The sequence below is a fragment of the Ascaphus truei genome, chromosome 2, assembly GCF_040206685.1.
Source record: "Ascaphus truei isolate aAscTru1 chromosome 2, aAscTru1.hap1, whole genome shotgun sequence".
Taxonomy (NCBI): Eukaryota; Metazoa; Chordata; class Amphibia; order Anura; family Ascaphidae; genus Ascaphus; species Ascaphus truei.
The window spans coordinates 202,509,044-202,533,610 of record NC_134484.1 but is presented as its reverse complement, the minus strand read 5'-3'; the positions used below and the strand labels follow the sequence as shown (position 1 = coordinate 202,533,610).

The following is a 24,567-nucleotide window of genomic DNA, read 5'->3' as shown; positions in this document are numbered from 1 at the left end:
CTGCTGTATTATTTTATTGTATATACTGTAGTGTGTGGAAATGTAAACTGTGGTCTTTATAGAAATGTTACAAATGAAAGCCCGTTTAATGAATTACTTTACGTTACAGGTTTGGAACGATGGATTGCCTCAGTGCAGCAAACAGCAGCTTTGCGCTTGATCTTTTCAAAAAGCTGAGTGAAAATGATAACAAATGTAATTTGTTCTTCTCTCCATTGAGCATCTCATCTGCTCTTGCTATGGTCTATCTGGGAGCGAAGGGTAACACTGCGGCCCAGATGTCAAAGGTACGTTCTCAAGCAGCAGTTTGTGCTGATCAACCATTTTTTTCTTCATTGTATTTTTTCTTTGTGATTAAAACATTAAGGCGCACATACATCAAGTGCCGGTACAGGTTATCCCACCCGTCCTGGTGTTAACGCCCATTGATATGAGTGGGAGTTAATGCCAGAAAGGGTGTGATAACCCGTACCAGTACTTAATGTATGTGCCCTTAAGTGTACAGGAGGCTAAAATGGAGCTGTCCTCTTGTGTCCAGTACCGATTTTAATATGATGTATTTAGTTATGATATTCTTAATACAGTACATTAGGAGATAAATTAGGTTGTTCAAAAAGATACTTTAATACAGATAGAAAATTAGTGATTTAAGAAGATTTACTTAAGCATCGTTGACAATTTCAAATCCCTATTGGATGAATAACGTTTTTTTAAAAAATTTTTATTCATCCAGGGGATTTGCTTCATAAAAGGGCAGGTGCTCTAAACAGAATTTTGAGAAAAACATGGAAGCGTCCTAAAATATTTACCATCCATTATTTTATTATAATGTTTTAGGGGGTTTTCAAGCTAGAACTCCTGTTATATTCATTAACTCAAACTATCAATTTTGCAGAGATGTAATGGCAGCCATCTTGTTCTAGCCTCAACAACCATGAAAAAATTACAAGCAGTTATCTCTGAATTGTTCGTACATAAAAATGTTACATAAAAATCACTGTGCAAAACTAATGTGGTTTTATTGCAACTAGGTAACCGCAGAAATATATCATTTCAAAATAAAGTAACAGGAATTGCATAAACAAATAAACTGCATTTTGGATCTAACAGGCAGACACGTGTGGTTGTTTTAAAATTGCTGATAGCCATGTAGCCACCTGTTTTATTTATCTTTTGCAAAATATGATTCTCAGTTTGGACAGATGCTGTTTTTTGATGTACAGTATTAACAGTACCAATAAGATATGAGTAGTTCTCATCAATACATGGCCTATCCCTTCTAATGTATGTTCATAAAGCAAGTTGGTAACAGAAGTGATTTCACATTAAAACTAATGGAACATCAGTCAGTTTGTGACTTTCCTGCTTGTTATGTATTTAGTCATCTACAAATTTAGCAAAAGCTCAGACTCGCATACATTGTACTGTACTTTGAAGCCACTATATATATATATACAGTGCTGGAGAAGAGAGTGGCTTCCGGCAAATGAATGGAACTCAATTATTGAGCACAGGGAAAATAGTTTGCCAGTGTATTGAATAAAGGCCTGTGTGGGTGGTGCTGTTACATTTTAATTCAAGGTGTAAAGTCTGATACCAACAGGTAGTGAAGCAATAGTAAATCCTGACTATTTTGTTTGATTTGGACAATGTTCTAATTATAAGATATTTTGCAAAAGTAGTTGTGGAAATCACTAGAAAAAGAGCTCTTAAAACTGGAATTTTCTTTTAGTGCATTGGGATATATTTATTTACTCTCCTCCCCCTCGCTTCAGATCGCTGTAATTAAAATGTTATAATGTCTGGGCCCCTATTTAATATGCGGTGAAGCCTCTTCATGTTGTGAAAATCTCTGAGCCTTAAAGGCTTCCTTGACATGGAGAAACCGCTTCACAACATACAGTATAGACTTGGTTCATAATAAGAGACTTGAGATGTTGCTGGGGGGAGGAAAAATCCATATGATGTGACGATAAACCGGGCATCATATTGGTACAACAGGAAATGTGTATCTGCCCACATCCGTTCTTTGAACTGAGCATATTAATATCAGAATGACGCGTCTGCAGCATGTAGTTTCCTCCTTATCCTTGCACAAACATTTAAAGACTGCTTAATCCATGGAAGCTTTTTCGTTCGCAGAGTAAATGTGATCATACACACATTGAACTTATTTTTGTCACCAGGTGCTTCAGTTGGCCAAAGCAAAGGATGTCCACACAGGCTTCCAGTCACTTATCGGTGAAATCAACAAGCCAGGCACCGACTACCTGCTGAGAATTGCCAACCGGCTCTATGGAGAGAAATCATTTGCGTTCATTGATGTAAGTTTAGTGCTGGTGTGAATGAGTTAAGAGTCCTGGGGGTGGGGTGGGGGGGTGGAGAGGCAAAGGTTAGGTGCCCCAGGCAGAGGGGGGTTTGAGGGACTGCCTTTCCCCACTGCCTCTGCTCTCGCATGGTTCCCAGAAGCTCCTCCCCCCTCTGAGTCAGCAGCATTCAGAATCAGGAAGGGAGGAGGACTCAGACAGCACAGCAAAAGCTGCTCTCAGTGCACTGACATCCCGAAATACCATGATAACAGGTAATCTACTGTACCATATCGTTACAGTGAGATTCTATTATGGTGATATTTCAATGTATTGCCCAACCCTACTGCAAATAGGTTGTTGAAAACAAATCAGACACACAGAGTGAAATCTATTTGTTCCATGTGTAAATATGCTATGAACACTCTCTATAGCAGGCCTACACAATTTGTACAGTGAGAAGGGCCGAACTGCTCCAAAGAAAAAAAAAATGGGCCGCACGGGTAAAATCATCATTATCACCATCATCATCATCATCACCATCATCATCTCTCCTCCAGCACCTCATCATCATCATCATCATCATCATCATCATCATATCTCCCCCAGCACCCTTCATCATCATCCTCATATCTCCCCCAGAACCCCTCACTATCAACCTTTGTGATACTCCCCATCTATCTCTCATACCCCCATATCTCCCCCTCACCCACACACATAATACTCCCCCTCCACATCAAACACATAATACTCCCCCTCCACATCAACACACACAATACCCCCTGCACAGCACACACATCACACCCCCCTGCACCTCACATCCCTCTCCCCCCTTGCACATCACATCACTCTCCCCCCTGCACCTCACATCACTCTCCCCCCTTGCACCTCACATCACTCTCCCCCCTTGCACTTCACATCACTCTCCCCCCTTGCACCTCACATCACTCTCCACCCTTGCACCTCAAATCACCCCCCATGCACCTCAAATCACCCCCTTGCACCTCCAATGACCCCCCCTTGCACCTCAAATCACCCCCCTTGCACCTCAAATCACCCCCCTTGTATCTCAAATCACCCCCCTTGTATCTCAAATCACCCTCCCTTGTACCTCAAATCACATCCCATGCCCCTCAAATCACCCCCCATGCACCTCAAATCACCCCCCTTGTATCTCAAATCACCCCCCTTGTATCTCAAATCACCCTCCCTTGTACCTCAAATCACATCCCATGCCCCTCAAATCACCCCCCATGCACCTCAAATCACCCCCCTTGCACCTCAAATCACCCCCCCATGCACCTCAAATCACCCCCCTTGCACCTCAAATCACCCTCCTTGCACCTCAAATACCCCACATGCACCTCAAATCACCCCCCTTTGCACCTCCAATGACCCCCCTGCACCTCCAATCACCCCCCTGCACCTCCCATCACGCATCACCCTCCCCCCCTGCACCTCCAATCACCCATCACCCTCTCCCCCCCTGCTCCTCACATCACCCATTACCCTCTCCCCCCCTGCACCTCACATCACCCACAGGGCCACCAACAGAAATCAATGGGCCCGGGAGAAATGAAAGGAGCAGCCCCCCCCCCGAACCCATAGCGCACCTACCACGAAAAAAATATCTTTTAGCGCGCAACTTTTACTTAACTGTTTTCTTATTGTGATACAGAAAAAAACATTACATCTCCCCCTCCTCATACCGCACCCCTCCCCTCCTCATACCTCCCCACTCCCTCTCCCTTCACCCACCCTCTCTATCCCTTCTGTCCCCCTCTCTCCCCCCCTCTCTCTCCCTTCTGCCCCCTCTCTCCCTTCTGTCCCCCTATCTCCCTTCTCCCCCCCTTCTCCCCTCTCTCTCTCCCTTCTGCCCCCCTCTCTCTCTCCCTTCTCCCCCTCTCTCTCCCTTCTGCCCCCTCTCTCCCTTCTGCCCCCCCTCTCTCACTTCTCCTCTTCTGCCTCCTCTCTCATTTCTGCCTCCTCTCTCTCCCCCCTCTCCCCCCACCCCTTCTCCCCCCACCCACCGCAGCCCGTTTGCCCCCCCCACCAGCAGCCCGTTTTTTACACCCACACACCCACCCCTGTAGCAGCCCGTTTTTCACTCCCACCCCCCCGCCCCTTGCAACAGCCCGTTTTTCACTCCCACCCCCCCGCCCCTTGCAACAGCCCGTTTTTCACTCCCACCCCCCCGCCCCTTGCAACAGCCCGTTTTTCACTCCCACCCCCCCGCCCCTTGCAACAGCCCGTTTTTCACTCCCACCCCCCCGCCCCTTGCAACAGCCCGTTTTTCACTCCCACCCCCCCGCCCCTTGCAACAGCCCGTTTTTCACTCCCAACCCCCCGCCCCTTGCAACAGCCCGTTTTTCACTCCCACCCCCCCGCCCCTTGCAACAGCCCGTTTTTCACTCCCACCCCCCCGCCCCTTGCAACAGCCCGTTTTTCACTCCCACCCCCCCGCCCCTTGCAACAGCCCGTTTTTCACTCCCACCCCCCCGCCCCTTGCAACAGCCCGTTTTTCACTCCCACCCCCCCGCCCCTTGCAACAGCCCGTTTTTCACTCCCAACCCCGGCCCCTTGCAACAGCCCGTTTTTCACTCCCACCCCCCCGCCCCTTGCAACAGCCCGTTTTTCACTCCCACCCCCCCGCCCCTTGCAACAGCCCGTTTTTCACTAACACCCCCCCCCCCGCCCCTTGCAATAGCCCGTTTTTCACTCCCACCCCCCCGCCCCTTGCAACAGCCCGTTTTTCACTCCCACCCCCCCCCCCCCGCGCCTTGCAACAGCCCGTTTTTCACTCCCACCCCCCCCCGCCCCTTGCAACAGCCCGTTTTTCACTCCCACCCCCCCGCCCCTTGCAACAGCCTGTTTTTCACTCCCACCCCCCCCGCCCCTTGCAACAGCCCGTTTTTCACTCCCACCCCCCCCCGCCCCTTGCAACAGCCCGTTTTTCACTCCCACCCCCCGCCCCTTGCAACAGCCCGTTTTTCACTCCCACCCCCCCGCCCCTTGCAACAGCCCGTTTTTCACTCCCACCCCCCCGCCCCTTGCAACAGCCCGTTTTTCACTCCCACCCCCTCGCCCCTTGCAACAGCCCGTTTTTCACTCCCACCCCCCCGCCCCTTGCAACAGCCCGTTTTTCACTCCCACCCCCCCGCCCCTTGCAACAGCCCGTTTTTCACTCCCACCCCCCCCGCCCCTTGCAACAGCCCGTTTTTCACTCCCACCCCCCCCGCCCCTTGCAACAGCCCGTTTTTCACTCCCACCCCCCCGCCCCTTGCAACAGCCCGTTTTTCACTCCCACCCCCCGCCCCTTGCAACAGCCCGTTTTTCACTCCCACCCCCCCGCCCCTTGCAACAGCCCGTTTTTCACTCCCACCCCCCCGCCCCTTGCAACAGCCCGTTTTTCACTTTTTTTTTAATGTAAGTCTATTGAACTACATTAATATAATGGAGCCAGCACTGTTTATTTTATTTTATATATAGCATAAGATGTTTAAGACCGACAAATTTAGTAGAACAAGGATTTTGAAGGCTAAATAAATATCATTGGTCTTTTTTTTAAAATAATTAACGAGTTTGATGTGTCAAGACGCTGTTTCTTTTAATATAAAGGAATTCCTGGGATCGACTCAGAAATATTATCATGCAGACTTGCAGCCAGTAGACTTTTGTGGCAAGGCAAATGAATCCAGAAAAGAAATTAATGACTGGGTGGCACAAAAAACAGAAGGTGAGTGTGACAGGGTAAACAAAAGCCACCAGTTATATGCCTGGAAAACCTATGTCTAGTCTGCAGTGCAGCACTGACTAGGTTAACTTCAGCTGGGAACCTCAGGATAATTAGTTGGATCCCAGCTGCCTAGTCAAGGTGTGTTAAAACCCCAGGCTGTAGACAGATGGAGGCGGTTGATGAGAGAGGAGTAAACTGCTAAAGTGATTCCTGAAAACAAGGTCTGAGTAGCAAAGTAGTGAAACTGTGAACTGTCTGTCCCCTGCATAGAAAAAGGGTATCTGCATATATATGTAACGGTTTTTCTGAACCGGTCTGACCCCCCCAATCTCATATTGGCCCCTGTGGTCTAACCAGTCCCCATTACAGTGTGATTGTGTCTGGTGGTGCACCTGTTGGCTACAGGACTCCTGAGTCTCCCGCATGATGGTGTATGGGGATGACCCGTCCAGACAGGCAGCTGAGGTAGTGTGCAGAGTCCTACCTATATCCAGTGCAGCGCCTCCACCTCATCAGGGTCCCTGCGTCCGCATAGGGATGATCCTGGTGAGGAACTCTTCTGTGGTGCCCATCTCTGTGCAATAACTCCACACTTGCACACGAGATTGTTGATACTCAGGAACATCTTTATTGTACGGTGGGCCATGCTGCCCTCCACAATGGGGTGTAATCAGCCCTCCATCGTTCACCGCACTTCCCTTTGAAAGGTAATGTCCTCCTGAATTAGGGATTCCCTATCCACGCAGGGATATCTTATTCTGTGCCAGGTCCCTGGACACAGTCTCATTACTCAGCTATTATAACATAACACTTGAACTGCTCCTTCTCTTACTCCTCTTCCTACAGAACCTAACTTTTGACACAGTGATGTGCCGTATGTATCCTTTGGGGGCTGGCACAACTCTGACATCACTAACCATGGAGTCAGAACCTGTGACCACTCCCATCCATACATAGGGCACCTCACCAGGGTATGAGGGCAAACCTCCATGATTACTGCTGGCATGCCCATAACTTACCAGGCCTTACTGTCAGCAGGAGAGATGACTGCAACCATTTTACAGCATGGTTACATTTATAAACTGTCTGCTAAAGAGAAACTGTTTTGTTCGGTTTGCTGAAGGAAAAGCCATTTTAATTTGTTGCTGAAAAAGAGCTATTTTTGTTTTGTGTGCTGTATATTTTTCAAGGCAAAATAAAACAGCCTTGTCAAGAAAACCCACGTGTGTAGTTGCATGTACTCTGCAACAGTGAGCAAATACTACACATCTGGTGTTGTCAATGCACGAAAGTACAGTAGTGATGGGTTGAAACCTCTGCACTAGACATTTTAAACTACACAAGAAAAAATAGTTTATTCACATGTCCCATGCATATTCAACAAACCTGTTTCAGTCTTATAAGCATTTTCTAATATTTGTATATTGATACTATATTTGTGGATACTATATTTGTGGGTACAATATCTGTGTAACTCTTTACCCCCCTCCCTTTAAAGGAAACATCAATTTGTACCCTGTTTATTAGATATGGGGTGCTCAACTCCAGTTCTCAAGCCCCCCCATTAAGTAAAGTTATCTGGATATCCCAGCTTCAGCACAGGTGGCTCATTCAGAGGCAAAGTCAAAATTACTTAGCAGATGCTGGGATTTCCAGAATACCTGACCTGTTGGGGTGGGGGACAGGGGAGAGCTTGAGGACTGGAGTTGAGCATCCAGCATTAGACCATACACCGCTGTTGTATATACTACTAACAACTCATTTAGGAACAGATATTACATGCATTTAAACTCTTCAAACAAAAATTTGCCTAAAAGATTATTTCGTTCACAGTTCCTAATTTGAATCCAAACTATAAGCATCGTTTAGGTAACTGCAGTGTCTATAATTTTATGAACAAAATTTTATGTAGCAGGGCTCCCCTTCTTACATCCTGGGGAGAGATTAGCTCTGTCGCTTGGGAGAAACAGGGGAGTTGCGTCGGCCATGTTGTGGTTGGCGCAGCCTCATAGGCAAGCACTGTGTGTGGTGCGGTGGCCATTTTGGGGTTGCACAGCCAGAAGAGGAGGTCCTGGCTAAGCAGGATGACCTCCATGGACTGGGGACGACAAGCTCAGTTGATCCAGAGCCTGCAGAGAAGAAGGTAGTGTCCAGAAAGCTTGTCATGCTCCTGGACTAGGCCAGAAATACTACCGTTAGGCCCCAGGCAGTCCCTTCACCTTAGCGGAGTGTGTAGGACCGACCGGCCACACAGCTAGGGATCTCCCATTAATGAGTGGTAGCAGCGGAGCAGGACCTGATCAAGGAGATGATTTTCTCCGGCAGGAGATGTCACTGCGCAGCAGCCAGACGTGAGGCATGAGAGGCTGTTGTCGGAGACCCCGCGGCATGGGCCGCTGCCGCTGATCATCCTCTGTCTGGAAGTATACCCTGGTTAAGGCCTCAACCGGGAAGATATACGGGCACCACCGCAAGGGGGAGGATAGCGCTGCCCTCAGACATATATTGGGCAAGGGTTGTTTGCCGACACAAGGTTAAAGGTGCCCAAGCACCCTCAGTATCATTGGGGCTAGCTACCCCAGGATTGTTATCCCTGTATTATTGTTGTTATTGGTCTATGTGGTAATACCTGGGCCTACTGTTGGACCACAGTAAAATAGTTATTGTAAACCTGTTGTGATTGTGATATTGGGGTATATCATAAAATATACGTGTTCCTATGAGGAGTCATACTGCTACGCAGGATCCTCATAGGTGGAGGTGCTGCATCAGAGAAAGAGAACGCCCAGTCACCCCAGGCTCCCCAGGAGCAGAGGCTCAGGCCTTCTGTAAGTCTAACAGGTATCATCAGTGACCGTAATGACCACTATTTCCCTTGGGGATAGGGAAAGCGTGATACACTTGGAGGCGCAGCTAAGATTCAGACCTGGGGTGCTCCAAGAGAACCAAATTAAAAGAACTGTCCGTCAGTGGTCCGTAGAATTCCAGGTACCTTCCCGCCACGTGGTCGCTGGTAGGCATGTCCCGGCCGACGTCCCCTCCCACAACGTGTATCTAGCTCTGAGGCAGTTCCCATGGTTAACTACCACCCGACCTTTAAGCCGAAAACGGGACCCCACGTCTCTGTGGGGCAATGTGGTAGTTAAAACGCCACCAGTGATCTGCGGGGGAATGAAGGGCCACAGGTGCTGGACCTCTACCCAGCGGGTTTTCCCTCATATATCCCAAACTAATAGTAAAAGCGGAGGACTCAAGCTCCAGCTCTACACCAGAAGTGCCCTCGGTGGCTGAGCCTTCTCGGCCCCCAGGCAGTCCCAGTAGGATCCAGGCTAGCCCAGAGTCTGTTTGTAGTAGACGGTCTGGCCGCAGCAGCCCCAGCTTGTCAGGAGACCAGGTGCTCGCTGAAGTAATACAGCAACTGGCTGACAACCTAGCCCAGTCGCCCCTGGCACAGCACTATCGCAAGTTAAAAGCCTTTTCGGGGGTTTCGCCAACAACCGCGGGGTAAGAAGTGTTAGAGGACTGGAAGGACCACACTTGGCAAGTGCTGAAAGAGTGGTCCTGCTCCAAGCTGTCAAGAGGCAGTGGATAGTAGAATGCATCATCAAACCTCTGGCCTCGATTATAGTAAGAATGCACCGGGACCAGAATGCAGTTGTTACAGCACAGATGTTAGTATACTTTTTAACTCAGGCCTATGGCATGGAGGATGACGAAAGTGAACTTTGGTCTAAATTCTTCGCCCTGCGGTAGCAAGAAAGAGAGGAGCGTCTGCATTCATACACCGCATACAACGAGTATTGTGGGCTCAACTCTCCCACAATATAATTTCAGTATCTGACGTGGATGGATTTCGCCTCAAACAGTTCCTGAGGGGATCGCTCCCTACCCATCCTATAGCCCTCATGCTCCGGTGTTCTGTCCTACAAGAGAGTATTCCTACTTTTGAGGGGTTATTGTGCCAAGTGAAAGGGCATAAGGCTCATGCACGGCGAAACACTCCCAAGAAACATAAGGATTCTCGTAAAGGGACTCCATCCCAGAAGCCTAACGAGATGGAGGGTTCTGGAGACATCTATTCTTGAGAGCCTCCCGCATATGCCCCCAAGGCGCCCCAGACCCGGCCCTTAATCCCAGCCCAGGTGCGACCAGAGGTATGCGCTGTTATACCTGCAATAAAGAAGGTCACCTGGCGAGGAACTGCAATCAGTCGGCAACCTTCACCCCTTCGGCCCTGACGTTGGTCATGCATCCGGTGGAGCGGCTGGCCACCTCCACAGAAAGCAACCCTTTGTCTAGACCCAAAGAGTAATGTTCACAGGTGTCACAGGAGACTCCTGTGGTGGGTAGGATCTCGGTGGCTGGAACAGCACAAGCATAGTAGGGGTCACAAGCAGAGATCAGAGGCAGGCGGCAGATAGCGAAGTCAGGTAAGAAGCAGGGGTCCAAGGCAGGCGGCAGGTAGCGAAGTCAGGTAACAAGCAGAGGTCGGCAACGAGGAGACTGGAACAGGACAGGGGAGCAGGGACAGGTCTGGGGGCAGGGACTGAGAACGGGAACAAACAGGGACAAGCCAGATTACCAGCAAGGGCCTTTACTGTGAACAGACTCAAATACAGGTACAGGTACAGGAACAGATCAGGATCAAAGACAGAGGCATGTGCATAGGAGTCTGACTTGAAACAGAGGCAAGGGAGGAACAGGAAAGGGAGGTTTATATATGCAGGCTGAGAGGGAGCACAGGTGCAGAGGTGTCAGGTATTAGAGTCTGGAATGTTCCTTAGTTTAGCAGCAGCAATCCCGGTGGACAAGTATAGGTACTGCAGGCTAGAACAAGACATTGAGAGTGGCAGCAGTCCCGGTGGCCAAGCATGGGTACAGCAGGCTAGAGAATATGACATTACTCCCCTCTCCCAAGAGCGTTCTCCGGACGATCCTCCAGGCTCTTCCTGGAGGCCTTGATGAAAAGTGGACTCAGGGTGACCCACCTCTGGTGGTTTGTCAGCGGGCAGAGGGTACTCCACAGGTACATTGAATGCTGCAAGGAACCTCCGAATGAGTGCGTTCAACCCAAAAGACAAGACATTGAGAGTGGCAGCAGTCTTGGTGGCCAAGCATGGGTACAGCAGGCTAGAGAATATGACAGCAGGACACCTATAGTCGAGTAGGCCCTATGGCCATAGTACGGGTACTAATCGTGGGGATCTATGCATCTGCTCTACTTGACACTGGCTCTCAAGTAATGATCGTCTACCGGTCTTGCAATGATCTTTCCCTCCAGCAGCACAGCCTCTGCAGTCGGCGGAGAAAATTATATTATGGGTCCTCAGTAGTCAAGTCTACCCTATAGATGGAGTGATTCGAGTGCTAATGAACATACCGCAACTTAATACGAATATGACTTATCCCATGGAAGTAGAAGCACTGGTGTGTCCTAAACCAAGGGAACATCCGAACTCCCCCATCATACTAGGAACCACTGCTGATGTGGTACGATCCTTGATCAGGGCATTCCTTAAAGAGGCAGGGGAAATGCCATTGTCTTCCATGAAGATTCAGCTAGCCTTCAAGGAAGAGTGCTACCGAATTTCTGCTCAAGACCAGTTTGGACAGTTCTTGAACCTCGAGAAGTGGGTGACAGAGATTCCACCAGGAGTGAGACATATGATGGCTAGGCCCAGCTACCCTGCTCATGATGAGATAGACCGGTACTTCTTCACACGCTGCAGAGAACAAAATTAGATAGAAGTTGGTGCCCGAAGTGAAGGAGTGGAAATCTACGCTTCCTCTGCGGTTTACCATGTCCATCCAAAATATTTTGCCTCACCCTGTTTGGTTGTATGTCGACCAAGTACTGGGCTGAATAAACCCTGTCACACACGTAGAACCTCTGGTTCATGTAAATGCTGCTTCAGTATGGGAAGCTACTGCTGCGGCCGAGTTTATTCGAGCATTTGCCCGTTCTCGGCCGCAGCAGTAACCTGGCGCGCGCCAGAGGGTGCCGGGCGCGCCGAAGCAGCGGAGGAGCGCCCTCCGATCGGGGCTTTCTTCCTCCCGCTGCCGGGTCCGGCGGGTACCCCGGAACCCACTGCCGCCGTCCCCCACATCGCGGGACCCGAGGGAGCCCTGGACGCGCGTGCAGGGGGCGCAGGCACCCGATGACGCGTGACCGCGCATCGGTGACGCGCGGCACGCCGAGGGGATGCCACTAGCAAGCCGGGAAATCTCCCGGCTTGCGGAACTGGCCGCAGTGCAATAAATCGTGTCGCCAGTGTACTTCTGAATTACAATTCAACTTCGGAGAATCATCCTTAACACCAGAGAGGAAGAAGCGGCTTGGTGACAAACTGCAAAGAGGAATTCTCCACCAGTGTAATGGATGTGGGTTGTAGCAAAAGCGCTCAACACACCATTCAGTTGAGTAACACAACCCCTTTCCATAAAAGATCCAGGCGTATAGCTCCGAGAGATGTGGATGATTTTAGGGACATCCTGAAAGAGAGTCCTGCATCCCTTACACATCACCCATTGTGGTGGTGTGGAAGAAGGATGGTTCTGTGTGCCTATGTGTGGACTATCGCACATCTGAATCGCTGCACAGATCCTGACCAATATACGCTACCCCGAATCGTGGAGATCCTGAGCGCACTGTCCGGATCCAGTGGTTCAGTGTATTGGATCTGCGTTCTGAATACTATCAAGTTCCTATGATCCCAGGCGACCAAGAGAAAGCCGCGTTTGTCTGTCCGCTAGGATTCTATCGGTTCACCCGGATGTCTGAAGGGATCTGTGGTGCACCCGCCACGTTCCAACGGTTGAACCCCAGAGAGTGTCTGTTATACCTGTGTAATGGTTTTTCTGACCTGGCCTGACCCACCCAATCTCATATTGGCCCCTGTGGTCTAACCAGTCCCCATTACAGTGTGATGTCTGGTGGTGCACCTGTTGGCAATAGGACTCCTGAGTCTCCCGCATGATGGTGTGTGGGGATTTGCCAACCCAGACAGGCAGCTGAGGTAGTGTGCTGAGTCCTACCTAGATCCAGTGCAGCGCCTCCACCTCATCAGGACCCCGGCGTCCGCTTGGGGATGATTCTGATGAGGAACTCCTCTGTGGTGCTTCTCTCTGTGCAATGACTTCACATGTACACACGAGAGTGTCTTTGATCAGATGCATCTTTATTAGTACGGTGGGCCAGCTGCCCTCCGCAATGGGGTGTATCTAGCCCTCCATTGTTCACCGTACTTCCCTTTGAAAGGTATTGTCCTCCTTAATTAGGGATTCCCTATCCCCGCAGGGATATCTATTCTGTGCCAGGCCCCTGGTCACAGTCTCATTATTCAGCTTATAACGTAATCACTCCTAACTCCTTCCAGAACTGAGAAGAACCTATTACCTAATACCTAATTTTTGATCAGTGCTGTGCCTTATGTATCCTCTGGGGGATGGCACAACTCTGACATCACTAACCATGGAGTTAGAGCCTGTGGCCACTCCCATCCATACATAGGGCACCTCACCAGGGTGTGAGGGCAAACCTCCATGATTACTGCTGGCATGCCCATAACTTACCAGGCCTTACTGTCAGCAGGAGAGATGACTGCAACCATTTTACAGCATGGTTACATTCTCCCCCTGGTGAATCCCACCGTCCCCGGCTGGGACCTAAATTTAAAGTACCTTTCTTCAGGAAGCACTGTAAAATGGAAAACACACATATTCAGTTAACATATAACATCAGTGAAATCACATTGCGCCAAGCACGCCCCATCCAGCAGCCGCGAACTCGCACAACAAATACCCTGTACCACCTAATAATAGTGTCTAGGGTCTGGCTTTTTAACTTCCCGACCACCCATGTCCAGGACAGTTATATAGTAGTGGCGTGGCAAGCCCCTCTCGGGTCTATATATTACCCGATGTTTATGGTATTCCTGCCAATACTCCATACCCTCATCAAGTGCTCTATCCTATCCTTGGCCTTACTGCCCGTTATAGCACCCCCCTTATTAACCATGTACATTTCAATGGTTTCCCGTAGCCACCTATCCCTATTCTCCTCAATCTCCTCCATAAGGAGTTCGGGGACATACGGGTACTCCAACCCGTGGGACGCCTTGTATTTGGCGATAATGGCCCTCTCAGCCCGGCTGCTCCTGATTAACTCAGCATTCCCTGCCCGTCCGGGCAGCACCCATGATAGGGGCTCATCAGGATCTATGGGATCTGATAAGATATGGTTCAATCTCATTTCGTTCAATTTTGAACCACCTCTCATGTAGCTCCCTCTCCCTCTGCGCGGGTGTGAACTCTCCTACTGCCCACCAGTAATCCACTATATCCTCCCTTCGGATAAGGAATCGCGTACGATCCATCCAGGCCACATAGCCCTCAAATAAGGGGGCCCACCACCGGGTCTCCTTACATTTATCGGAGTCTAGGGAATCACCTTCCTCCATATCCCCCCAAGAAAATATCCCCAAGGTTCTTTCGGAGCGAGGCTTAGACCATGGATATGATCCCGGTGCCTTCTCCTCTGACGGCTCGGGTACATTAGGCACCCACCGGTCCACCGATGCCTTACCCAGTTGCCCTCCACCTCTGGAACCACCCTCTGAAGCGTAACTGTTCAGTCTCTCCCCAGTCCGTTCCTCATCCACTCCCAAGGACACTTCCAACACCTCCAAACTAGGCGAGGATCCCCGGGGGCAAGTGACTGGGACAGGGGCCTTATCTAGGGCGTGGGGTTGGGCATAGGGGCAAGCGATCGGCCGCCACGGGGCTACGACCCGTTCCCGGCTGTCGGACGACTGTTCTGTAGACGGGGCCTCACCCTTCTCAGTCCGCCGCCCGGCCTGCCAGCTCTTGGTCTTTCTTGGTGATCGGGAACATCCACCCGATCGCCGAAGCGTAGAATCTCCTCTTCCGGCCGCTCCGCCGCCTCTGCCGGAAGTAACGTCCTCACCGGACCCGGATGTGCCGCCATCTTGGGTAGGACCCCCCATGCGGGATCTCTTCCTCCACGACAACATCCGACAACATCCGGAAGCTCTCTCGTCGTCCCTTCACGTACTGCCTGGGCCTGGTACGGCCCTTCCTCCGCAACGCCTGCGATCGGAGCTAGGTAAGTGCAAGGGCTGTTCTTACCACTCCGCAGGGGGGTAGGCGTATCTCGCCTGTTGCCACTGGATCCGCCGGTCCCCGGAACGGAAGGACTCCGCCTCTCCACTCGCCGATCCACAGGTGACACCCGATTCTCCTTACCGCTACTCACGGCAAGTGGTGTCTCCCTCCCTTTCTCCTTACAGGAGGCCGCCTTGATCCCAGACTGGGACCCATATGATTCTCGGAGATCCTCATCGGAGAAGTCCCCTTTCACCGGCTTAGGGGTCACTGATCGTGGTGACCGCCTCCTGCTCTCCCGGTCGGTGTACTGACCGACCACTTCTTTTTCTCTGACCCAGCCGATGGAATCGGCTCCGATACCCATTCTCCGGGATCTGCACTGTTAAGCCACAGTGCACCAGGGGACTCGGCGGGCAGCCTAGCCGTATCCCCCGGGGGGTCACTGACTTGTATTGGCACGAAGGTAGGCATCGGCCACAGATATTGAGTCCCGCATTGTGGACAGCGTGCCGCCGTGCCCACAGTGCCTCCGGGCATTCTGCATTGCAGGCAGAGCCTCACCACCGTCTCCGTGTTCGCCACCCTGATCACCAGTACCCCGCCAGGCACTGCATAGGGCTGCGTGGACACCATCTTGGTCACAGTAGAGGAGCAGGCCATGGTTCTAGTGGGAGCCACTTTTAGCACTGGTCTGTCCTTGGAGCTGGTTCCTCGCGAGTGACCAACAGAGTTTGAAGTGCCAGCCACTCCCTGGTTTAGCTCCTCCTGACTCTGACACAACTGGAACCCGCCCCCGGTGGTAGCAATTATGGGCGGGTCCCACAAGGGAATAGCATGTCCTTTAATTAAGGCCGCACCCCTTTCAGTCCTAGTGGGCGCGGTCACAGCTTTCGCGCCCTTATCCCCAACAGGGTGGGGTTCTTCTTTTGCCGCCAATTCCAGCCGTTTTCTTTCAGCTGCCTTGCGTGCAAAGTATCCTTCCTTTTTGCACACCACTCCAGCGGCCGGAACTACTTCAGGTAATTTCGCCGTCAGTGCACCAGTTCCTTGGCTCGCCGGATTCATGCCCACGGGGCATAATTGGAAGCCACTCCCCCTGGTTGAGATTAGGGGAGGGTCCCACAGGCTAATCGGTTGGCTCAGCACTGGGGCTGAGTGAGTCACTGTCCATGAGGGCGTGGCCGCAGCTTTCGCGCCATAACCCCCATCAGGGCGGGGTTTTCCTGTTGACGCCACTCCTGGACAACTCTCTGCAAGTCCCGCATTTGCAGAATTTTCTGCAACTGGCCCACGCGGTCTCCCAGGGAGGCGGGAGCCGCCATTTTGTAATTCCTGTTCTCCAGATACAATTGCAATGTCCTCGCTACTATCATCCAGGGAAGCACCCCGCGGTCCTAGGCAGGACCAAAACGGTGCGGCCACAGCTTTCGCTCCACTCCAGAGCAGGCTTGTAAAAGACATGTCAGCAACAGCTTGCTCTTCAGTGGGGCGCACGCCACGTGTGCTCTCCCCATCAGCCTCTGGTCGCCATTTTGGACTATCCGCACCGCGCGGATCCTCCATTCTCTCGTAGTAGTTATGGTTATCGTAGTTATCGTACATGGGGCTCCTCTCTGCGGGGCAGCCACCACACCGGTACAATAAAGATTGCCCTGATGCACCACCTTGTGTACCTAATGTAGACTGGACTCGTGTTGCACTACCTCAGGCTAGGCTCACTCTCTCAGTGTCTGCTGTATCTCCTTCCTCCCAGTCTGTGCTCCCTTCGGTAAGTGGTCTGGAATGGGCTAGAGTACTCTGGGCTTCCATGCAGTACTTGGGCGTCTACCTCTCTTGGTCAGCCTAGCGCAGACCCTCTCCAGGATTCCTGACCACGTTAACAGGCTATCCCTTTAGGCATCCTACCAACTAACACTACCTCAAGGTGACTAGGACAGCTATAGCCCGGCTCCAAACCCACTAACTCCTTTCAGGCCCCTAGGTCGTCCCTGCGAACTGACAAACTCCATCAGCCCCCTGACTACCCCTAGGTCCGTCCCAACGCAGCACAAAGTGGCAGCAGACACTTCTTCCTGTTTCCCAGTGTGCCTAGCAAAAGCCTGTCCTGTTGACAGGTCTACTTATCTCAGCAGGTCTCCTGAAGGTCCTGGCCCGATTTGCAGAAGGAAGGCTTTGAGTTGTCCCTCGACAAGTGCAAATTCTGCCAAACCTCGATCACCTATGTGGGCCATATTGTATCTGCAGACAGATTGGCAACTGACCCTGCCAAGGTGGAAGCGGTGGTGAACTGGCCTCGACCTGAGAATGTAATGGAGCTCTGCTCTTTCCTAGGATTCTGTGGCTACTATGGGAGATTTGTGGAAGGATATTTATGTTTTGCCAAAGTTCTGAATAACTTGCTGCAGATCTATCCTCATCAGAAAGTCGTGAATCCGTTCAGTGAGAAATGGACTCCTGTCTGTGAGGAGGCCTTTCTGAAACTGAATAAAAGACTCACTGAAGCTCCTGTTTTGGCCTATGCCGACCTGGATCAACCATACGTGTTGCACGTGGATGCCAGCTTAGATGCACTGTGAGCGGTATTCCATCAGAAGTATCCTATGGGGCTTCAGCCTGTTGCTTACGTGAGTTGCAGTCTAACTCTGAGCGAGAAGAATTATCCGGTCCATAAACTGGAGTTTCTAGCCTTAAAGTGGGCCATCGTAGAAAAGCTGCACGACTACCTCTATGGGACATCCTTCGAGGTAAGAATGGACATCAATCTGCTTTCCTACATCCTGACCTCTGCCAAATTGGATGCCACCAGCCACAGGTGGTTGTCTGCTCTATCCAACTACAATTTCACCCTAAAGTACAAGCCGGGTCCCCTGAACTTGGGAGTTGACGCTCGGCCCAGATTGAGCCCAGTACCTGACGATGGAGAGTGGGAAGAGATAGATCCCTGGCCCCAGGATTTGGTCTATGTGTTCCATGGCTGCTATACTAGAGGGAAACATAGCCTTCTGTGAACTGTGAGTGGTAGACTCTCTGGGATACCAATCAGAGGCACTCCCCACTGAGTTCTGCATCCTGAGGCAATGTATATCACTCAAGAAACTATAATGAGGGGGAAAGACCTTGTCCTTGCTTAGATGCGAGACCCGGTGGCTGGAGATCTACGCCGGGCCATACAAAGAAAGAATCCCTCCTTAGTGAAGCGTGTTCCTGCGGACACAGTTGCTGTCCTCATGAGAGAGTGGGATAAGTTTCAAATAGACAATGGCCTATGGTATTGGGTGGTTCCTTATCACAACCATCCCAATAGGAGACAGCTAAGTCTTCCAAGGAAATTGATATATGGTCCTAAGGTCCCTGCATGATGACCATGGGCACTTGGGAATGGACAAAACCTTCAGACTCCTACGAGACCGGTTCTTCTGGCCCAAAATGAGGTGATAGGTGGAACATCATTGCCGAAGATGCCGAAGATGCTTGTGGTGTATTCAGCAAAAAAAAAAAATTGGCTAAACGGGCAGCCCCAATGGGCTACCTGAAGACTTCTGGTCATATGGACCTGGTGTGTATGGAATTTCTGTGTATTGAACTAGATTCTCGGGGTATCGGAAATGTTCTTGTGATAACCGACCACTGTACCCAATATGCTCAAGCCTTCCCCACCAAAGATCAAAAGGCCCTCACGGTGGCTAAAGTATTAAGGGAAAAGATACTTCTTCCACTACAGACTACCCAAACGAATGCACTCGGACCAGGGGGGTGATTTCGAGAGCAGACCCATAAAAGAGCTGCGGAAGCTACTCAACATTGAGAAGTCCCATACAACCCCTTATCATCCTGAAGGAGATGCCCTACCGAAACGGTTCAATCAGACCTTGTTTGATATGCTAGTACCCTGCGGGACTCCGAGGATGGATGAAGTAAATATGTGGAACACTTGGTGCATGCAAACAACTGCACTAGGAATGAGTCCACTGGGTTCTCCCCATATTTCATGATGTTCGTCAGGGAAGCCAGATTACCTCTAGATATTCTCCTGAGAGTTTCCACCGATGGACTACCCAATTTGACCCATTATCAGTATGTCCAACGACTGAAAGACAACCTCCATAGGGCATATCAGTTGGAGGAAGAAGCCATCGCTAAGCTGGATCAAAACAACAAAAGGCGATACGATTGCAGAGTACGCGATCAGGAACTTCATCCTGTGGACAAGGTTCACCTGCGAAAGCTGGGAGTAATGGGAAAACATAAGTTGGCTTACCGATGGAGAGATTCTCCCTTCGAAGTGGAATCCCAGGTGCCTGTGCTCCCCATCTACCGTATCAAGGATTCTAAGGATAGGGTAAAAGTCTGCCATTGGAACCATCTGCTACCTATCCCGCAGGCTCAGGCTTTCTGTAAGTCTAACAGGTAGCACCAGTGACCATCATTACCGCTATTTGCCTTAGGGATAGGGAAAAAGCGTTACATGTACAAAAAAAAAACAATGTAGAAATTTGAGGCTAAATTTCTGGTTCCTGAAAAGCAATTGGAAAATGATTTTTACAGGATATTTATTCGTAATAATTATCCCATATATAAAATGGCAGCCCATTTCCTTATGTTATTACTCTGGAGGAATCATACTGTAGACGTTGCTACAGGACACAATAGAAGTTTGGTACATTTTTCAAGTTAATGAACAAGATGCACAATAAGGAAGCTCCATTACAGTTTTCCTTTGACAGCAATTTATTTGTTGTTGTTGTAGCTTTTTGTGCAACTACTGTATTTGGAGCTGTAGCACCACCCTGACTTTTGGTAATGGACCCCCATGTAAAATAAAATGTGCATGGTATCTTAAAAGATACAATTTATATTTTGTGTACAAAATAATGTTCTATGCATTATTACATGGCACCGTATTGTCCTTATTTAATCCTCTTTTAATATGAGGTTATAACGTAGGGGAAGATTCACTAAACTCTGATCAGGGGTATTAAAGCTCTATTCCACGCGAACTGCTATTTAATTCCACTTCCACTGGATTCAGCTCCAGTACCCCTAACCAGAGCTTAGTGAATTCCGCCTACAGAGCCATATTAACGGAGTAGTGGTACTTCACAAGACCCCTTCCAACATGTTACAGCATATTTACTTGAATGGGCTGTAATGTGTCTTCCAGCGCCAGAATGTTGATGTTGTAAATATGGCACAAAGCGTTTTGTATAAATACAAACAAAGCAAAGAAGCCTAACGTCTACTGAACCTCATTCAGCTGAAATACACAGGGCATTTCCTCTTCATAAAATGTAAGAAGGGTGATAAACAGAATTGTTTATCATCCACTCCAAAAAACATTTGATCTCCTACTAATGTTATTTTAGATATTCCATACAGGCATACCCCGCATTAACGTACGCAATGGGACCGGAGCATGTATGTAAAGTGAAAATGTACTTAAAGTGAAGCACTGCCTTTTTCCCGCTTATCGATGCATGTACTGTACTGCAATCGTCATATACGTGCATAACTGATGTAAATAACGCATTTGTAACAGGCTCTATAGTCTGCCCGCTTGTGCACAGCTTCGGTACAGGTAGGAAGTTGGTATTGCTGTTCGTGCTGACCGACGCATGCGTGAGCTGCCGTTTGCCTATTGGGTGATATGTACTTACTCGTGAGTGTACTTAAAGTGAGTGTCCTTAAACCGGGGTATGTCTGTATATTATCAGAAATGTAACAAAATATATATTTTCACTACTTGGACCATGATCAAACTTGTGATTTTGAAATACGTGAACTGTTTTAGAATAATTAATTGATATTAATATTACAATAAATTGTTTATTATTTTGGAGCCTATTCATTTAAACCACTATAGTTAACACATGCACAGAAAGCCTATTTATCACACTCGACTGTGCGTGATCGGGCTACCAATTCCCTGTAAATATGTAACATGATTGAATGAACTGATCTTTAATGACAATAAAAGCCATGTGTAACAATGATACATTTATGAATATCTATGCAATCTTTGTTTAAAGTCTATTAATCAGTATCTCTTTGGCACATGTACCCATAGGAAAAATCCAGAACTTATTACCTGATGATAGTGTGGATTCACTCACCAGACTAGTACTTGTGAATGCGATCTACTTCTAAGGAAAATGGGCAAAAAAGTTCACTAAAGAGGCTACCCGAGAAATGCCATTCAGACTCAGTAAGGTATGTACACATGGAACTGTGTTCTAGTGCAGCGGGTAGTTTCAGAGGTCCCGCGCTCTTCCCCGATGCATTTAAATTAAATGACGGGGGACCGGGCGAGGCCTCTGAATCTCTACTTACCGAGGTTGTGCCGGATTCGGGACGCATGACCATGGCAACTCAGAGTCATGGGTCATGTGACGTCACGGGTGCCTTGTTAATGAACGTCACACGACCTGTGGCGTAATTTGATGCCACATGAGGTAAGGGGGGGGGGGGCAGGAACGGAAGGAGCAAGGCAGGGGGGCGCAGAAAAATACATTTGTGCGCCCCTGTTCTAGTGGATGCCAAATGTTTTTCTTGTATACAATTTGCCAAACAATAGTTTGATCCCTTCTAGTACATGCTGTCAATGCTAATAACTTGTATACCTGGGGGAGCTAGTCCTTAAGAAATCAAGGCATAGATCGAAAAAGTTCTGTTAAATCACATGAGTTTACCTGAAACAGGGATAGGCTTTAATGGGTAGCTCCTCACAAGCCCATTAAATCTGGGCTACTAAATTGACATTACCTAAATAAGTAATATCCATTGGCTTCCCTGTGTTTGTGGGTTATCCACAAAGCTAAATACAGTATATGCAAAAGCAACAGCCATTGGAGATCTCATTAGCATAGGCTTAACACCATGTAAAGACAGCACTGCTTTGTCAGCTTCAAATAACATGCATTAAACCTTATTTACCCAAAGTTGGCGTTACTTCATTGCAACCCCTGAAAAGTTGTTTAATTAAAGGGGAAAAAAGACAAGAGAGGAAAGAACCCTGTAAAAAAACAATATGATGGTGTGGTTTAACTAACTGTGGTCTTACATTTATTCAGACCCTGTAAAACACCTATTTCAGGGTCTGGATATGAGTAACGCCACAGTTAGCTATCGTCTAATGTAACTCTAACGTAATGTAACGTAACGTAAATTTCTGTGTTGACTATAACGGAGCTCTGTGGATATGTCGCTATGTTTGAGGGAACACCTCTTTTGCATACCATTATAGGTACGATAGGACTCGTTACAGCTGAAAACAGCACATAAGGCTACGGCCACAGTCCTCCTGGCTACACGCACGCCTGGCGGCTTGGCGGCGCGTGCTTTGACTACAACCGCGATCGGCGGTCTGTAGGGGAGCTCTAGGAGAGCGCGGGGTGTGGAGCCATGAAGGTGGGCGTCGCCATAACGGGGTATATCTGCCCTGCTATTGGCTGCACCCACGTGCACCCACGTGAACGCGTCACGGCATGGGAAGACAACATTCTTGTCTTACCTGCCAGCGTACCCGTCACAGCACTTTTGCGCGCCCATACACACACATGATGTCAAGCCAGTCTAAACACAGGAAAAGGGCTTTTGCTGAAGAGCAGGGAAATAACTGGTGGTGCACCAATGCAAACACAACAAAAGCCTTCTCTCAATGTCTGCATAAGAGGAACGTCAAGTTTAGGTGTAACAAATAATGTAACATGAAGAATTTTTTAATGGACTTATTTTGTGTCATAACCACTACTGCCAATTATAGTTAACACTTTGTTCTCTGCGTTAGAAAACATTGCTTAACGTGACATTATGTTGGGTGAATGCCGTGGTAAATTACTTACCGGGGGTTGTGGATGTGGGCATAAGGCTCATGCTGTTGGTGAATGGGAATAAGATTTTGCCCTTCTATAAACTACTAAAAATGTCCAGTTGTCTTCAATAAATATAGAATCACAGCTGTTTGTTCTACTTTCATAATTATTGTATGACCTGAGCCATATGATAAGGTATTTTTTTACTATTTCAATTTATGATGAAACATTCAAAATGTACTTCAACATGTGTTCTGTATATTTCTGAATATATAATGAAACCATATACTGTACATTTATGTTTCTAGAATACAACCAAGCCTGTGCAGATGATGAAAAAAGAGAGTGAATATCCAATGACGTATGTTCATGATTTGCTGATGAGGGTTATTGAATTGCCTTATGTTAATAATGAGCTGAGTATGATTATATTGCTCCCTGATGATATTGAGGATGGATCCACTGGACTGGAAAAGGTACTGTAGACTTTATTAATTGGAAGCAAAATGTTTTGTACGTATTTACTGTATAAGATGTTTTACCAGGAAATAATACGTTGTTACCCCTCATTTTCAAGAATGTCCTGGGCATAATTTTGGGTGACAATACATGGTTAATTATTTGAATAGAGGTTATACAATCAATTTTATGGGCATTTAGAGATTATGGATGTCACGGTAGACCAGGTCTTCCCAACACATTAATACCGGGATTCTGGATTGAGCACACAAGATGGGCAAAATAAATTGTAATTTATTTCCGTTTAAGACAAACACACAATATTCACAATTACAGTCAATAAAACACTTACTGGGATGGAGAAACTAAATCAAATGTCCACAGAACGAATCAAAGTCTCTGGGCACCCCTGTACGCATGCAAGTGGGTGAGCGGTTTGAGTCCTGCGACAGTCCTTGGCTAGAGGCGCAACTTGCCAGCCCTATATCTCAGCCAAAATGAATTCTTTCATAAAGTCCTTTCTGCATTCGTTCGGGAATCCTTAGCTCAAACGAATTCTGGAAGAGGGTGCAAATCTTCGTTACAATGTAGGTTAACCCCTCACACTCTGGAACCGCTGACGCTAAACCTTGGAAGTTTCTTGGTTGATCTTAGGTGAATCTCACTGGGACTGGGCTGCAGGCATTTTTAGAGGGTTAAGGGTCCTATAACTAACATACTGTATACACCGAATCCTCTCGTGGGAATAATTTTCCCCACCTATCCCAGACTTGCCAGTACCTTACAAAGAGGGCAGAAGTTGCTTTCCGGTTTGCACAGAGCATGTGCTAACCTCACACCTGAGCTACTTAGCATACCGGGCCCAACCTCTTATTGGTGACAGAAAGTCTGGGGTTTGGCTACCAAGTGTGAAGTGCCCATACTTCACACCGGTATCTGGTACTTAATATCTCGGCCACCCTAACACCTAGGGTCTCTGAGGCTTTTCAACTCCGGACTTCTCTTAGACACTGGGGCACCACCTTAGCAGGGTGCCCTTTGAAGTTCAGAGATGAAAAATCCCTCAGCTCATTCATCCATAACATATGGGCATGTTAATGGATTCATTGCTGGACCAGCAGAAAGGGTTTCC

At 48.7% G+C, this 24,567-nt stretch overlaps 2 protein-coding genes across 2 annotated transcripts in view; both read left to right on the top strand.

The window, feature by feature from the left end:
* LOC142487112 (serpin B13-like) overlaps positions 1–24,567 on the top strand; it is a 170,498-nt gene that overhangs the window by 121,991 nt on the left and 23,940 nt on the right. The gene's annotated exons all lie outside the window — the stretch shown is intronic.
* LOC142487115 (serpin B8-like) lies at positions 114–23,446 on the top strand. Its single transcript, XM_075585841.1, has 5 exons — positions 114–287; positions 2,187–2,324; positions 5,925–6,042; positions 21,233–21,375; positions 23,285–23,446. The coding sequence occupies exons 1-4, from the start codon at positions 120–122 to the stop codon at positions 21,310–21,312; spliced, it is 504 nt and encodes a 167-aa protein (XP_075441956.1). The 5' UTR covers positions 114–119; the 3' UTR covers positions 21,313–21,375; positions 23,285–23,446.